Consider the following 16,996-nt stretch of genomic DNA (forward strand, 5'->3'; position numbering starts at 1 on the left):
CTTTTCCCCAGTCCTCAGCAGTCCAATCCCTGTAACTTTTGTAGGATATCAGTCTGTCCCTGATGTTTTTCCTGGAGAGAAGTGGCTTCTTTGCTGCCCTTCTTGACACCAGGCCATCCTCCAAAAGTCTTTGCCTCACTGTGCGTGCAGATGCACTCACACCTGCCTGCTGCCATTCCTGAGCAAGCTCTGTACTGGTGGTGCCCCGATCCTGCAGCTGAATCAACTTTAGGAGARGGTCCTGGCGCTTGCTGGACTTTCTTGGGCGCCCTGAAGCCTTCTTCACAACAATTMAACCGCTCTCCTTGAAGTTCTTGATGATCCYATAAATGGTTGATTTAGGTGCAATCTTACTGGCAGCAATATCCTTGCCTGTGAAGCCCTTTTTGTGCAAAGCAATGATGATGGCACGTGTTTCCTTGCAGGTAACCATGGTTGARAGAGGAAGAACAATGATTCCAAGCACCACCCTCCTTTTGAAGCTTCCAGTCTGTTATTCGAACTCAGTCAGCATGACAGAGTGATCTCCAGCCTTGTCCTAGTCAACACTCACACCTGTGTTAACGAGAGAATCACTGACATGATGTCAMCTGGTCCTTTTGTGGCAGGGCTGAAATGCAGTGGAAATGTTTTTMGGGGATTCAGTTCATTTGCATGGCAAAGAGGGACTTTGCAGTTAATTGCAATTCATCTGATCAKTCTTTATAACATTCTGGAGTATATGCAAATTGCCATCTTACAAACTGAGGCAGCAGACTTTGTGAAAATTAATATTTGMGTCATTCTCAAAACTTTTGGCCACGACTGTACATTCAATAATTTTCTCTTGGTGTGRGCTAGCTCATARTTTTMATTRGGTCTCTGTTGGGTATCATAAATYTACTGTCTGTATTGAGGACTATCACTGTAGGAAACAAAGCAGCCATTGAATGTCCCTACAGTAATAGTCCAATTACTGAGGTAAGCTGTTTAGGAAGGTCATTTGGCAATACAAAGCAAACCGTGGCCATCTTTACGATGGTGAGAGCTGCATGGTAACTGCTGTTATTTTCAAAGAAAAGCATACAATCGTGTTAACATATACACCCCGGGGGACAGTTTTGTCTGAGCATAAAACATGTGATTCATCAGAGTGAGACCTGCAATCTTGTACACCCACAGAAGTTAGCACTGGCAGCATGTCTGTATTATATTGGCAGGTTGACATTTACTGTCATGAATATTGCCCTGGAGGCAGAACTGAGGGATATKCGCTAGATAGGCCATCCGCAAAGTCAAAATTGGCTGTATTTTTTTTTATTCGTTTAAGATTAGGGTTAGGCATTAGGTTAAGCAGTGTGGTTAGGGTTAGGTTTAAAATCAGATTTTATGATTTTGTGGCTGTGCCAGCTAGTGACCACTCAGCAGAGCTGCCTCCAGAACAAGATTCATGACGAATGCACATTTTTATTTATTTTTATTTGTTATTTAACTAGGAAAAATGCTAGCCTGCCTTTTGTTGTTTGTGGTTAGTGTGTACAATGTACATTAGGGATACATTGCTTCACTTTAACATTTTAAGGCAATCTTTTGAGGATATGAAGTGCCAAACTCTCCGGGAACTCAGGGTAAAAATCACAGAAAAAAATTGCAAATATCTTTTGGATCCCCTGCTGTGGATGTTTTTGTTATAAAGATAAGTTCTGAATCATATGAACAATTAGCTCTAATTGAATCACCTTGCAATCAAATGGAAGGGGTCTTGTTACATGACAAGGCTCTTGTTCATTTTTTCCCCTTGAGGCCRCCACACCATAGGCCCCCACACCGGTCCTTTTTTCTCCTTGAGGCCCCCACACCGGTCCTTTTTTRCCCTTGAGGCCCCCACACCAACRCATTAACATTTTGTGCAAAAAAAAGTTTAGACAGGCCCACTGGGCTAAAAATGGACCAYCCCATCTGGCATTTGCACAAAATGCTAGATGACCAGTTCGCCCCTGCTCCTGCTTGACTGGCAGCAGGAGTAGAGTCAGCCTGGGAGATTGTGGGTGGCAGCAGTAGACTGGCAGGTAGCGATAGGGCTCTGTTAATTGTGTCATTGTCTCCTGGTTGAAAGGAGGGTGGCACAGCACCAATCTCTCCTCTGTGTTTGATAAGGAGGACAATGCAGCTGATTGGCAGGGTTGTCAGGACAGGGCTAATCATGCATGATGATATGCCATGCTTTGCCAATCTGGGATGTTTAACTTCTATGTAGAGACAATGGAGAGCATGGGTTTACATTGCTATGGCCATACACATGACATAAAGCTTAAAGAGCAAATATAAGATTTGCATAATGTATTCTTTAAAAAAAWATCTTTAAGGTCTATCCAATGGTTTCTTCAAAGTTTTATAAAAAGGGAAGCACTGCAGTAAAAAGGGAAAGAGGTGTAATACAGTATGTTCTGTACTGTACTGTGGAAGCAGATGATACATGCTCATTTAAAGCACAAAACAACCTTAAATATATCCCTTATCTGGTCTTACTTCAAAGGAAGCTTATGCTGGCTTCCAACCATTGCAAACGACAATAAGTAATGACTAACATCTCGAGCATTTTTGCTGCAATTAACAAACCTCAGCCAATGGGAATACAGAAATAAAAAAATGCAGAAATAACCATTCCTGGATGCAGCTAATCGTATTAATACATTAATGTTCTGATGTTTTTATCTGTTTGGAGACGCTGCGTGATATTAGGAACCCAGATACATTTCTGGCARGTGGGATAATGCAGAGAAGTTAGAGGTAGGACTGTAGATGGGCAGGAGTGTAATTGTGGTTGCTCGAAGGGAGGACGTGTTTCATGAGGCTGCCCCCATCTCACTTAACGGTCCCTGGCAATGTCTGCCTTCCACTGACAAAGGCGCCAGCATGCACAGGGCCAGGGATAGGACCATTTGGATGGTACTGTAGCTGCAGTCAGGTGCAGGCAGTCAACACGAGGCACGGCTGGAGACAGTCCATTATGTTTGATTGATCCAACCCTGCAATCCAAGTGCTGCAGCCCCAACTCCAACCAGGTCTGGCAATTCCATACAAATATGCATCATTTGATCATCTTAAACGATAAGGCTTTTGTTTCTAAGGTATTTCTTTTAGAATAATAGGGTGCTCATATTTTGGTCATTTAAACCTATACTACGATGTGAATGTAGTTACCTTTAGCACCTCAAACTCTGGAATGAAAGGCAGGGGCTGAAATAGCAGCTGGCTGGAGGGAGCACAGATTTGATGCCTAATCACTTTGGAGAGAAAGGTTTTTCTGCTCCTAGAACAGAAATAATGGCTTTGCATGCTGAAGTCTGTCTATCGAGCACCATTTTCCTGCTGTGGCATGAGGCACATTGGCGATCATATCAGTTTGTCAAGGCGAATCTATCTGGATGAGGCCGATGGACGGGGACAGGGGTCCTGGCCCCCCTCACAGAGGTACTCCACCCTGTACTCCGGAGAGGCAGCAATATTGTGCCGGGCTCACTCAGGGACGTGTGTAATCTTCTCAGGAGATTACATACTCCCCCTCAGTCCCCCTATCGCTCTTACTTTGCTCAGGCATRCTTTCTTCTCAACCAACGTTTCTTTAGGGGCTTCATATACTGCATACAGAACATATATGTTATGATTCAGTAATWCATTTATTTTATTTTGTTAGGTCTTTGGGACATATGGCAGGAAGCACAACCTCTTTAAATGTATATTATTGGCTGACTGAAGTTAGAGTTGCCAAAGCACCACTATAACTATTGTTAGATTAGTTATAGCTGTTGACATTCTCATGACAGAGGACCTGTCGGGTTATTCCCTGTTGCCATACTGCTCAGTCACTCATGATGTCTGCAAATGTAATGTCAGTCTCCACCTCAGGCAAATCTGTTAGGGAGGTGGCTGGGAGCTATGTTTCCAATTTACACCCTTCTCACTTCTTTCATCATTCTCGGAATAGCTCAGCAACCCTATCCCAAAGGGAGATGGAATTATGTTCCAAATAAAAAGTTGTTAACAAAAAGTATTTTGCAGTTTTGTAAGAGGATAGCCGTGATATATGTTCACCACAGAGAGTACATTTATCTGATGGCAATATTCRAATCTTCTACATATTATCTTCTTTATTTTTTACAGATACAGTGTTTTTTTATTGATGATGTTGTTTTCTACTACCATACTGAATCAGCCGTACTGTCTAACAATGCAACCAGAACACCTATATCATCTGACCTATATGATCATTTAATTCCATTGAGAATATTATACCATTTATATGGGCACACTCTTAGGCATTGTATTGATGTTCTCAAGATGTCTCTCCTTGATCCTTGCATGTAGCCATGTTTTCTGTGCACAGCTGTGAGTCACAGCTGTCTTTACACTGAGTCGATTCCAACCCCTCTACTGCAGCCCGGGACCGAGGGCAAGACATCTGTAGTACAGTCACTCATTSCGAGGCCTCCTACATTAGTCACATATCATAAACAAACAAATAAACACACCAATAAAAACACAAACAGGAGTTGATGAATCATGCAAAGAGCACTTGAAAACAGAACAGTTTGCATGTGTCCACTCCATGTATGTTATCACATCTGATGGTGGGGGTTTGATATTGCTGGAATATCTACTAGGATACTGAAGTGCACTCGTACGTGTCTAAGTAGAGTTGTTTTTGTTGTAGTCTTGCATAAACAATGTATAACTAGTACTAGAATGTACTCTCACAAAGCCAAAGGTCAATGCTGTCGTGGGGAACCATATCTTGAGTAGGCTACCCTCYACTTACCCTCTGAAACTGGATAATTTCTGTTTTACCTTATAACAATGTTTCTCTTTTTCTTCTCCATCTCCCTCATCTCCTCCACAGATGTACATCCAGACCACGACTCTGACCATCTCTGTGAGCCTGAGTGCCTCTGTGTCTCTGGGGATGCTCTACATGCCCAAGGTCTACGTGGTCCTCTTCCACCCGGAGCAGAACGTTCCCAAGCGCAAGCGAAGCCTCAAGGCTGTGGTCACCGCGGCCACCATGTCCAACAAGTTCCCCACTAAGGGCGGCCTCCGGCCCAATGGAGAGGCCAAGTCTGAGCTGTGTGAAAGCCTGGAGACACAAGGTTAGCACCAAGGGCCTTGGGTTAGGGATGGAGCAAGAGGGGAATAGAGATCAGGGAGGAGAGAGCAAATAAGGACACATGTTTAGTTATTACAGCACTCTGTCCTTGAGTTTATGCCTTAAAGTCATTGAGTAATTTCGAGGGGAAATTATTGAGCTATAAAATTGAAAAACAATCCTTGCTTTTATGTCAACTTAATTGATTTCATTGTTATTTTACACCTCAACAGCTTTGGGAAATTAGCTGGTGTTATTTTCAGGATGCAGGGAATTGGAAGGGCATTTTTTTTCCTGCCAACCCGTGTGGCATTAAGCATTGGCTGATGCTCTAAAACGTGGTACTGTCTGCAAGCAGGACATAAAGAGCAGAACAGGGTGATGTGGATCGATAGGAAAGGCTTCATATTCAGGCATCATACTGTAGAGCTGGCCAGGTGTATTAACTCTCCAGCCTCCAGCCATTTCATTGGTGCAATAGCAGTCAGGATTATTGCTCCAGCACTTCAGCTCCATCCGACAGTAACACAGCTGCCGTGGGCGGAATGAGCAAATGCCATAATTGTAAAAACATGTATTGCAAATCATGGGGAAATAATTAGATTTATGGATAGTCACACTCATTCATCCATACAGAATGATGTTTCCCTGTATCTAATGCATCATCAGTAAATATTCCAATCACCTTTGGAGAACCAAAGCCAATGTTGTGAACATGTTTGGAATTCTTGATTATAGTGCTATTTGAAATATCCAGTTGCACTTTCTCTGAATGTGTAGGAAGCAGGAGATGTGGCCATGTGTCATTTTTCAGAGTGTTTATGTAAACTTTCAATATGGGGATTGTCACAGAGAATGCTACAAGGAGACAAAAAGAGGTAGAAAATGGCATGCCATTGGGAAATGTAAAAAATGATTTTAGCCCCCATGAGAGATGCTTCCCCAACTTCACAGTTTGACACCTATACTATGACCCCTCTGGCCCAAGCCAGGGGACTAACAGATGCTCTTTGTGCTTGTGTGTCAGACTGTGATGAGGGAGGGGATCCCTGTGAGAGACTTTAGACACACAGGTAACGGATGGAGAGCCTCTATCAACTTGCCTCTATCACTGACCACGTTTTACCCCATTTACTTTGTGCTAATGTTCAGTTYGATCCTATGTCTGCCTAAGCTATGTTTGCACTAAAACTCACCCACAGCTATAGCACCTTAGATTGTGTCAGACAGTTCTCACGCTCACATACACACCCTTGACACACAGACATTGATGTCGGTAGACAATGTTGGCGTGTTGTACTGCAAATGGCCTGAGAGCGTGGTAACAGCCTGATGGCAYCCGATGCGGGGAGATGACACCACTCTGGCCTGAATGCGGGGGACAAGTGATAGCCGCGTGTCCCCTGTAATTTGTTTCCCATGTTGACAAACGGAGGAATTTTCTGTAATTGCTGTAAAACAACAATAAGAGGGGGTAGAAGGGCAAAGACAGATGGATCTGCCAGCTCCAATTCTTTCTGGACCATCTATTTTTTTTATCTGGGCATCGCAGAGCATGAATATTTAAATGAGGTTAATTTATCAATGCTGCTCTGGGAGAGGTTCTGGGTGGAATGGAGAGTATGTCCCCCCCCTCCCCACTATACATCCCTTCCCTCCAGTCCCGTTGCCCTCCAACCACCCAAGCTGTCAGCAGTCGGCGCTCAGATTTATCCGCTCTGACTCACCCAATCAGCGAATGCTGTTGTGGACAAGATTGGCAGATTTGTGTGGCGATTACACTGCAGAATGAGCAAGCTGATGACGGTGATATTTAGAGAGGACACACCATAGGTACACACATACACAAATGTGTGTGTGTGTGTATGGCAGGTAGAGACATATGGTGATGTTGGGTCACAGCATGTTAGGACACTGCCAGCACTGGTCTTTCAGTCCACTGATGGCTGTTATGCCCTAAGGCCGTCTCCCCTGGATTGTCTGTTKATGGCTGTGACACCAAAGCCAATCCGAAAGCTGCTAAACCATATTCAAATGTATATTTTCTCAGGAATGACAACTAATATCGGTCACTTCAGGTTAAAAGACGTGAACATTTTGTAAACTTTATACAGTATCTTGCACATCTGGTAATTGAGTTATACGATTTTCACCATGTACTACAAAGWCACATATTGTATTCTATTGCTCAATGTTATCACAATTCTAAAAGACGTGCTCTATGCTTTTCTTCAATGGTGTTATGTCTATCGACATGYTGCCGCTGCATGCTTTGCTTGGTGCACAGAGATCTGCATGTAGTTACGGAGCCTTGCATTTGAATGAGAACTATTGCATCACATACTACTGTATACTGTTTGTTAAACTAACTAACAGCTGCAAAGGATACTTTACCATGAAATAGTCTTCACTTATAGGTGAAGTTGCAATTACTGGTTACAATTTGTATTTTATAGTCAATTCCAGGACTATATATATCCATGTGGAGACATGTTACAACAGCATCCTGATAAGGAATCTAATATTAGTTGTGTTACTAGCCGCAGCCACATCTGTACCCTGCTCTGCCTGACTTTGCATCAGATCAAGGAAATCTGCATTTATGTGCAATTTACAGTTGGCAACACATTTCTCAGGAAGTGATATCATTATTTTAATACTAACCACAAAACATTAACATTTTACTCACTGCTTGCTATTCATATCAATTACCCTCTTTCACTGTTGGTTCCACCTGTACTCCCTGGTGACACTTGGGTCTGAAAAAGTCATGCATAAATAGAACCTGTGCAAGCAATCACCTTAATGGACTGGAAGATGAGCCCTTGACAGATGGTTAAATTAGCCTTTAATGAATTGCCAACATCTTCATCCACATCTTTTCCTTTCTCTCTTTTCTCTCTCGTGACCCTATTCACAGCATTGGCCTCCAAGCAGACATACATCAGCTACAGTAACCATGCCATCTAAGAAACAGACAGTGGAGACCCGGCTCAGAAGCTACGACCTGCGTGTGGAATGAACGAACACCAGAACTGGAGCACCAAGATYCAAAAGCAGTGGGAAATGGGGAGAAATGAGAATAATCATTCAACATATTGAACGGATGTCACTATTTTCAAGAGGACCAGTCAATGCAAGGCTATTGAATGCCAAACAAAAGCAGTGGGAAGGTTCCTAGGGGGGTGGGGAGGTGCGGGTTTCAGGCAGATATGACAGTGATGTCTCCRCATCCCCTTTGTGACATGTCACAGAGACATCAGACACTCACATTTCCAAATTAAGTCAGTGTTTTCCTTCTGGAGTTTATAGAACAGCTTTTCTCTTCTGGTGTTTTGTCTGAAGCTGATGAACACCCTGGCTAACTCCCTGACAAACACCCTGTTCTGTAGTGAATTGAGTTTTCTCTCTGTGTGCAGCGGTGTTGTATCTCTCTCTACCAGTGGTAATGTGCAATTATTTGCTTCCCCTTCTTCTCTGTCCTTTCCAATGAGGGTGAAAGGCTGAACACAATATCTAATTTGTCAATAAGACAAATCTGTCAAAAGAAGTATGTATAAGCACATGAAAAAGCATGGTATTGCTGGGGGTTTGTCTTCGTTCAAGCCCCCAAAAAACAAAATATTAACCCTCAGGCTCTGTAACATTTACATTATGTTGTCATCATTTTAATGAAGGTCATAGTTGTGAAACAGAGAAAACAAATATGCAACTTTCCAACATCGGAATATTCATTGTTACAGCATGGGTCCAATAAATGTTTRCTTACCATCGTGGACAGTACATAAATATATCAGTGGGTTTTCCCAGATGATGGCTATACCATATCTGACACCATCTTTATGGTCCTTGTGTACAGTCCTAGAGCATGCCTGTGGGAGCATAATATGTACTATGCTGTGTTGTCAAAATCTATGGAATGCAACATGTGAGAGGATTGCGGTTCAACAGTCCCAGTGGCGTCATTGTCATCATTGTGGACTATTACACACGTGATACCTTTTGCAGATGAACACATATAAAAATACGAGAAACAGCCATAAGAATTAGCTAACAAGTAAAAGCATTGTATGTACTCCACATCCTATTTTTCTGTGAAATACAGCCTCAACACTACAGCCCATAGACAGCTGAAGTGCAATGCTTCACTGCATCCAAGCTGGCATCCTTACACGTGAGAAGATCCTTTCATGGTCTTGTTCCGTTAGAATTTCTGAAGTTCCATCTCAACATGTGACGAATTTGGAATCAGTACCAGAAATGTCTAACATAACATATAGGCATTTGATGGCACGTTAGATAATGGTACAAAACACACTCTTTGGGGCATCAGCAGTGTTCTCCATCCAGTGTTCACCATCCTTAGTTATGTTATTGACTCTTTTGCAAGGCACCTGTGATTTCAGTAAAAGCGCTTGTTCCTTTCATGTTACTCAGAGAGAGGAAGTCACTCCAAATCCACAAGTGAATTAGCTTTAAGAGTAAGCCTATCCCTGCCAGCTCAATAGAGGAAACCACTGCATAAAAATAACAACAAACAGAGCTCTCATCTCCTTCTGTAGTGTGTCCTGGATCCAATGTTGTTAGTCATACTGTGTTGTTAGTCTAATTTCATCATTCCATTTCTGGAAATGTACTCAGCATTAATGTTATAGTATCAAAGCCAGTCACTTAATATAGTACGAAATAGATTGGCAAGATGCTGTGTCACAGCCATTCATATCATGATGTGAATAGCCATTGGAGAAATGATCCAATAAGCTCCAGAACGAAAACTACTGTAAAAAATAGTTTATAAATAAGATTGGAGAGAGGACAACCCTGTCTGTTAATTTATGATTCTCAGCTCTCTGCTTCAACAAAGATCCCAGATGTTGCAGCAAAATAAAATGTTTGTATTTTTCATTGTTTAAAGATAAAGTGTTGTCTGATTGTTTGTGTTTGTGAATATGATGATTTACTGCTTTTTGCCTCCAATTCATCTTTTTCCAACACTTTGTCCGTGTTGCAAAATAGAGTGTGTAAGTGCTGAATGGCAAGTTAATGTACGTTATTAAAAATGGATTGATCATGTCTGCTTTATGTACTGACCTATTAAAAAATAACAAAAAAATAACAAAACAGAAAAAATACAGTGCCTGGATATTTATGAATTATCTATAGAAAACATGAAAATGTGTAGAGCATGTAAATTTTTATACAAGATATTTCTAATAAAATACTGTTTTGCAAAAAAACTTAACTGTTTCTTTTTTATTGTTAAGGTCAGAATATGACATGTTATTGATTACCTTATCTCTGGGGAAATCATAGTACTCTTGGAGTCCAAGAGATAGAGATATAGAGCCCAAGAGATGTGGGGAGATCTTTTTACTTGAGCCAGTTGGAACAAATCATCATTAGTATTCTCTATCTGCAGGACATACTGTACAGTACTGTAGTGAAGATAATACACAGGCAGGGGGGGGGGGGCACAAGCTTGCACTAGCACCACCCCTGCAGCGTTCAGGAATGCTAACCTCCTACTGTAGCCCAACACAGACAGCCATTAAAACCCCAGCCTTCATGCCTTGTTTTTTTTTCTTCAGTTTAAAGGGATGTCACTTCTATTATAGACAATGTGGTCAAATCTGATATACTGTAGATTACTGAAAAATGATTCAAATTCCAAAAGTGTTCTTTGAGTGCAGATGTCAGTGTGCAGCGGTGAGGACGGAGTCAGGCGCAGGACACAGAACTGAGTAAAATAAAGTACTTTACTRGAAAAGAAACAACCATAAATTCCACGCAGGGAAAACACACCATAACACAGCAGTCTAACACTCAACAAGGAACAAACACGCACAAAACATATTGCGAACCAGAGGGTTAAATAGGGAAAATAATATTAACATAATGGGAACKAGGTGTGTACAATCAAGACAAAACAACATAGAAAAAGAAACGTAGATCGGTGTCAAATAGAAAGCCGGTGACGACYACTGCCGAACGCCGCCCGAAGAAGGAGAGGCACCAACTTCGGCGGAAGTCGTGACAGGAGAGAACGATCTCTACTTTCCCACAACCCCCACTACCCCACACAAAAATGAATTATTACAGAAAAACAAGTCTAAGTGGAAAATTCTGAAATTAAGGATTTTGCGAGCAGGGATGGTGATTAATCACGTTAGTAAAAATGGCAGGAGAATAAAGAGATCCATTGCACCAGCTCTGTTATTTCATACCATTGTTTTCATTGCCTAATTATTCTTGATATTTACTTGTGAGACCAAGATAAATTAGCACATAGTGTAAGATAGTTCAGCTACCCAGTCTTGTTCAGCTGAACTGTATCCTGTTCCAATCATAAATAGTAGTTTACATATGCAGATCACAATATTTAAGGCGATTTAAAAAAWAAAAAATGTTTTACATAAAAGCTAAGGAAAATAATAGCCTGGAGACATTGACACTGACCGTGCTCACTCTTCAGTGTCAAAGAACAGCTAAGGCAAGTGTTATTCTATAACTGAGAGTGATGACATACAGTACCACATGCTGTGTCTGTCAGTAAGAAACACATGTTGTAGTTTTCATCTGTTGTGTTGTTTTATCATGTGTCTAAACATGAGACTCAGATCTAAACCTATCTAACATCGACATAAAACTAATCTGAAGCTATATTGTATACATTTTCATATGACATATAGAAAGAAAGAAAAAGTAATGAATCTCTTTTACATGGTGAATCCTTGTTGGTATTAAAGGAACAGATAGGGAATTCTAACTACTGCATGTCTAAGATGCCACCTGGGGGAAAAACCCTTGTTGGTGAATTTCCACATTCAAATCAGACAGCATATCCCATCCAGGCATTTGCATGGCCTAGGGCCAAATCTGAGCCTTTGCAACATACTGATACTGGCAACGCTCATAATATTGCACATCGTCATTTCCACTGTTGAATCATAAAAGCCATGTGGTCTGCCAAGGGAAATGTTGTCAGGGGGATTGCTAGAAAGATGAATGGATGTTACCATCTGCCAGAGATAGAAAACGAAAAAGTGGAAGGGATTGAGGTGGATTTACTGAAAGACTGTAGAGCTCCTCAAGGCCAAGCCAGTGCTGGGGCTTTGCTACATGGTGAATGCTAAGCATTCTTAGTCGTGCTCTTTTGACCACAGTACAACAACTACTGTATAGTACAACATGAATACAAATCAGACACCATCACGCATCATGAGTGACAACACAATGTTTCACATATACAGAGAACTGAAAGATAAAGGATAAGAACAAAGGGTGTTGAATTAAACCCTTYATCTTACACCAGATCAGCTACAGATCAATACTGTAGATTCCCCAGCCTAACAAGAAGTGGGAAGACGTAATTCCATCCATAAAAGCTGTCAGGGTTATGTGATGGCGCCGATGAAAGGCAGCTCTGGCAAAAACACATGTCCATAGCAAATATGTTTCAGCCTCTAAATGTGTCTTCAGAGTGATCAATGAATAGACTGTATCATTGGTCTTCTGGTGGGTCTCTATATCTGAGGGGGAAAAAACAGAAATATATGAAACATCAGAAGAACTGGAATTACTATGAAAATAGCTCAGTTGTTAATCACTAAATTCAGAATTCTCCAATAGAAAATGCCTGCATTCTCCAACATATCTGGTGGTGCTGCCATAACTGCATATTCCAATAAGGTATACGCATAACACTTGAGTGGCTAACACAGGGGCTCCAGGGAAGACGGTGAGAAGCACAATGGAAATAAAATTAACTTTTGCGTTGATTAAACATTTCCCAAAAAGAGAATGTCTCCAATGCAGAGCGTTGGCAGAAAATAGTTGTATTTTGTAGTTTATTTGAAAATACCAACTTTTCAAATACTTGAGGTAGATAAATATAGCTTATATAGAGTTTCATTTAAAAGGTCATTATTTTCTTTGATATTTAAATACAGGTCTCAGAAAACCAAATCATATTTGGAGGTATTTGAATATACTGTATGCACGTTTTTGAAAACAAAAAAATATGTCACTTCTTCGGGGTAGGGGGCAGTATTCAGAAGTTTGGATGACTGAAGCTAGGACCTAGATTGCAGTTCCTATGGCTTCCACTAGATGTCAACAGTCTTTAGAAATTGTTTCATGCTTGTTTTTTGAAAAATGAAGAAGTATTCATATTCTTTCGAAGTATCCCTCAGAAGGACTCTAGTCTTTTGGGGCGCGTACTGATGAGTGTGCGCTGCACGTTCTTTTTCTCCGGTATTGAACACAGTATATTCCGTCTTAAATTGTATTGATTATTTACATATTAGGGTACCGGAGGTTGGATTAGAAACATTGTTTGAATTGTTTGGATGAAGTTTACAGGTAACTTTTTAGATTCTTTTGTAGGCATGTTGGGCGAGTTGGAACAGGTGGATTTCTGAATCAAACGCGACAAATAAACTGACATTTTTGGGATATAAAGAAGGACTTTATCGAACAAGACAACCATTCATTGTGTAACTGGGACCCTTTGGATTGCAAAAAGATGAAGATCTTCAAAGGTAAGTGATTTATTCTATCGCTATTTTTGAGTTTTGTGARACCTGTGCAGGTTATGAATTTATGTTAATGCAGGAAGTGGGTGAGGCGCTGTCCTCAGACGATCAAATGCTATGCTTTCGCCATAAAGCCTTTTGTAAATCGGACAAAGCGGTTCGATTACCATGATTCTAAGCTAAAGAATGGTGTTTAACACGGAAGCTAGACACTTATCTCAGTCTCCCAGATCTGGAATCCTACATTTGCTCCCTGCACAGCAGGCTAACCTGATGCTGCTGACCAAGATGACCAAAGGCAACACCGGTGACGAAGAAGAGGAAGGAAAAGGGGGCCTTCAAGTTAAGCTGAAAAGACGGGCTACAGGCACTGGCGGACTTACCATTAGACAGAAGAGACAATTGTTTTAGGCCTCATACCATCAAAGGCTGGGCATATATAAAGTACCAGTCAAAAGTTTGGACACACCTACTCAAGGGTTTTTCTTTATTTTTACTATTTTCTACATTGTAGAATAATAGTGAAGACATCAAAACTATGAAATAACATATATGGAATCATGTAGTAACCAAAAAAGTGTTAAACAAATCAAAATATATTTTAGATTTAAGATTCTTCAGAGTAGCCACCCTTTGCCTTGATGACTCTTGGCATTCTCTCAACCAGCTTCACCTGGAATGCATTTCCAACAGTCTTGAAGGAGTTCCCACATATGTTGAGCACTTGTTGGCTGCTTTCCTTCACTCCAACTCATCCCAAACCATCTCAATTGGGTTGAGTTAGCTGGAGAAGTGTGCTCGTCACAGATGAATCCCGTTTTCAACTGTACCAGGCAGATGGCAGACAGCATGTATGGTGTCGTTTGGGCTAGCGGTTTGCTGATGTCAATGTTGTTTTTTTATATTTGATTTTATTTCACCTTTATTTAACCAGTTAGGCTAGATGAGAACAAGTTCTCATTTACAACTGCGACCTGGCCAAGATAGAGCAAAGCAGTGGGACACAAACAACAACACAGAGTTACACATGGGATAAACAAACGTTCAGTCAGTAACACAATAGAAAAGTCTATATACAGTGCGTGCAAATGAAGTAAGACTAGGGCGATAAGGCAATAAATAGGCCATAGGGGCGAAATAATGACAATTTAGCAATTAGACACTGGAGTGATAGATGTGCAGAAGATGAATGTGCAAGTAGAGATACTGGGGTGCAAAGGAGCAAAAAAATCAAAAGATAACAGTATGGGGATGAGGTAGTTGGATGGGCTATTTACAGATGGGCTATGTACAGGTGCAGAGATCTGTGAGCTGCTCTGACAGCTGGTGCTTAAAGTTAGTGAGGGAGATATGAGTCTCCAGCTTCAGTGATTTTTGCAATTCGTTCCAGTCATTGGCAGCAGAGAACTGTAAGGAAAGGCGGCTAAAAGAGGAATTGGCTTTGGGTGTGACCAGTAGAATATACCTGCTGGAGAGCGTGCTACGGTGCTGCTATGGTGATCAGTGAGCTGAGATAAGGCGGGGCTTTACCTAGCAAAAACGTATAGATGACCTGGAGACAGTGGATTTGGCAACAAATATGAAGCCAGCCAACGAGAGCATACAGGTCGCAGTGGTGGGTAGTATATGGGGCTTTGGTGACAATACGGATGGCACTGTGACTGACTGCATCCAGTTTGCTGAGTAGAGTGTTGGAGGCTGTTTTGTAAATGACTTCGCCGAAGTCAAGGATTGTCAGGATAGTCAGTTTGACGAGGGTATGTTTGGCAGCATGAGTAAAGGATGCTTTATTGCGAAATAGGAAGCCGATTCTAGATTACATTTTGAATTGGAAACGCTTAATGTGAGTCTGGAAGGAGAGTTTACAGTCTAACCAGACACCTAGGTATTTTTAGTTGTCCACATATTCTAAGTCCAGAGTAGTGATGCTGGACGGGCGGGCAGGTGCGAGCAGTGATCGGTTGAAGAGCATGCATTTAGTTTTACTTGCATTTAAGAGCAGTTGGAGGCCAGGGAAGGAGAGTTGTATGACATTGAAGCTCATCTGGAGGTTAGTTAACACAGTGTCCAAAGAAGGGCCAGAAGTATACAGAATGGTGTCGTCTGCGTAGAGGTTGATCAGAGAATCACCAGTAGCAAGAGCAACATCATTGATGTACACAGAGAAAAGAGTCTYCCCAAGAATTGAACCCTGTGGCKTCCCCATAGAGACTGCCAGAGGTCCGGATAACAGGCACTCCGCACTGAACTCTGTCTGAGAAGTAGTTGGTGAACAAGGCGAGGCAGTCATTTGAGAAACCAAGGCTGTTGAATCTGCCGATAAGAATGTTGTGATTGACAGAGTTGAAAGCCTTGGCCAGGTCGATGAATACAGATGCACAGTATTGTCTCTTATCGATGGCGGTTATGATATCGTTTAGTACCTTGAGCGTGGCTGAGGTGCACCCATGATTAGCTCAGGAAACCAGATTGCATAGCGGAGAAGGTACGGTGGGATTCTAAATGGTTGGTGATCTGTTTGGTAACTTGGCTTTCGAAGACCTTAGAAAGGCAAGATAGGATAGATATAGGTCTGTAGCAGTTTGGGCCTAGAATGTCTCCCCCTTTGGGGATCTCAGATGATACAAAAGAGAGGTTGAACAGYRTAGTAATAGGGGTTGCAACAATTAATAATTTTAGAAAGAGAGGGTCCAGATTGTCTAGCCCGGCTGATTTGTAGATTTGTAGTATTTTGCAGCTCTTTCAGAACATCATCTATCTGGGTTTGGGTGAAGGAGAAATGGGGGAGGCTTGGGCAAGTTGCTGTGGGGGGTGCAGGGCTGTTGACCGGTGTAGGGGTAGCCAGGTGGAAAGCATGGCCAGCCGTAGAAAAATGCTCATTGAAATTCTCAATTATCGTGGATTTATTGGTGGTGACAGTGTTTCCTAGCCTCAGTGCAGTGGGCAGCTGGGAGGAGGTGCTCTTATTCTCCATGGGCTTTACAGTGTCCCAGAACTTTTGGGAGTTTGTGCTACAGGATGCAAATTTCTGTTTGAGAAAGCTAGCCTTTGCTTTCCTAACTGACTGTGTATATTGGTTCCTAACTTCCCTGAAAAGTTGCATATCGCTGGGGCTATTCGATCCTAATGCAGTACGCCACATGATGTTTTTGTGCTGGTCAAGGGCAGTCAGGTCTGGAGTGAATCAAGGGCTGTATCTGTTCCTGGTTCAATTTTTTTTGAATGGGGCATGCTTATTTAAGATGGTGAGGAAAGCACTTTTAAAGAATAAACAGGCATCCTCTACTGACAGAATGAGGTCAATATCCTTCCAGGATACAAGGGCCAGGTCGATTAGAAA

The 16,996-nt window shown here is 41.7% G+C and overlaps 1 protein-coding gene across 1 annotated transcript in view; it reads left to right on the forward strand.

The window, feature by feature from the left end:
* The window catches only part of LOC111977225 (metabotropic glutamate receptor 4-like), a 309,721-nt gene extending 301,027 nt beyond the window's left edge, over nt 1–8,694 (forward strand). Inside the window, exons 10-11 of the mRNA XM_024006595.1 lie at nt 4,880–5,126; nt 8,043–8,694. Coding sequence (XP_023862363.1) covers nt 4,880–5,126; nt 8,043–8,092 — 297 coding nt within the window. The 3' untranslated portion in view covers nt 8,093–8,694. The remainder of the gene's footprint in view (nt 1–4,879; nt 5,127–8,042) is intronic.
* Nucleotides 8,695–16,996: the final 8,302 nt, after the last annotated feature.

The sequence above is a fragment of the Salvelinus sp. IW2-2015 genome, linkage group LG17 (genome assembly GCF_002910315.2).
Source record: "Salvelinus sp. IW2-2015 linkage group LG17, ASM291031v2, whole genome shotgun sequence".
Taxonomy (NCBI): domain Eukaryota; kingdom Metazoa; phylum Chordata; class Actinopteri; order Salmoniformes; family Salmonidae; genus Salvelinus; species Salvelinus sp. IW2-2015.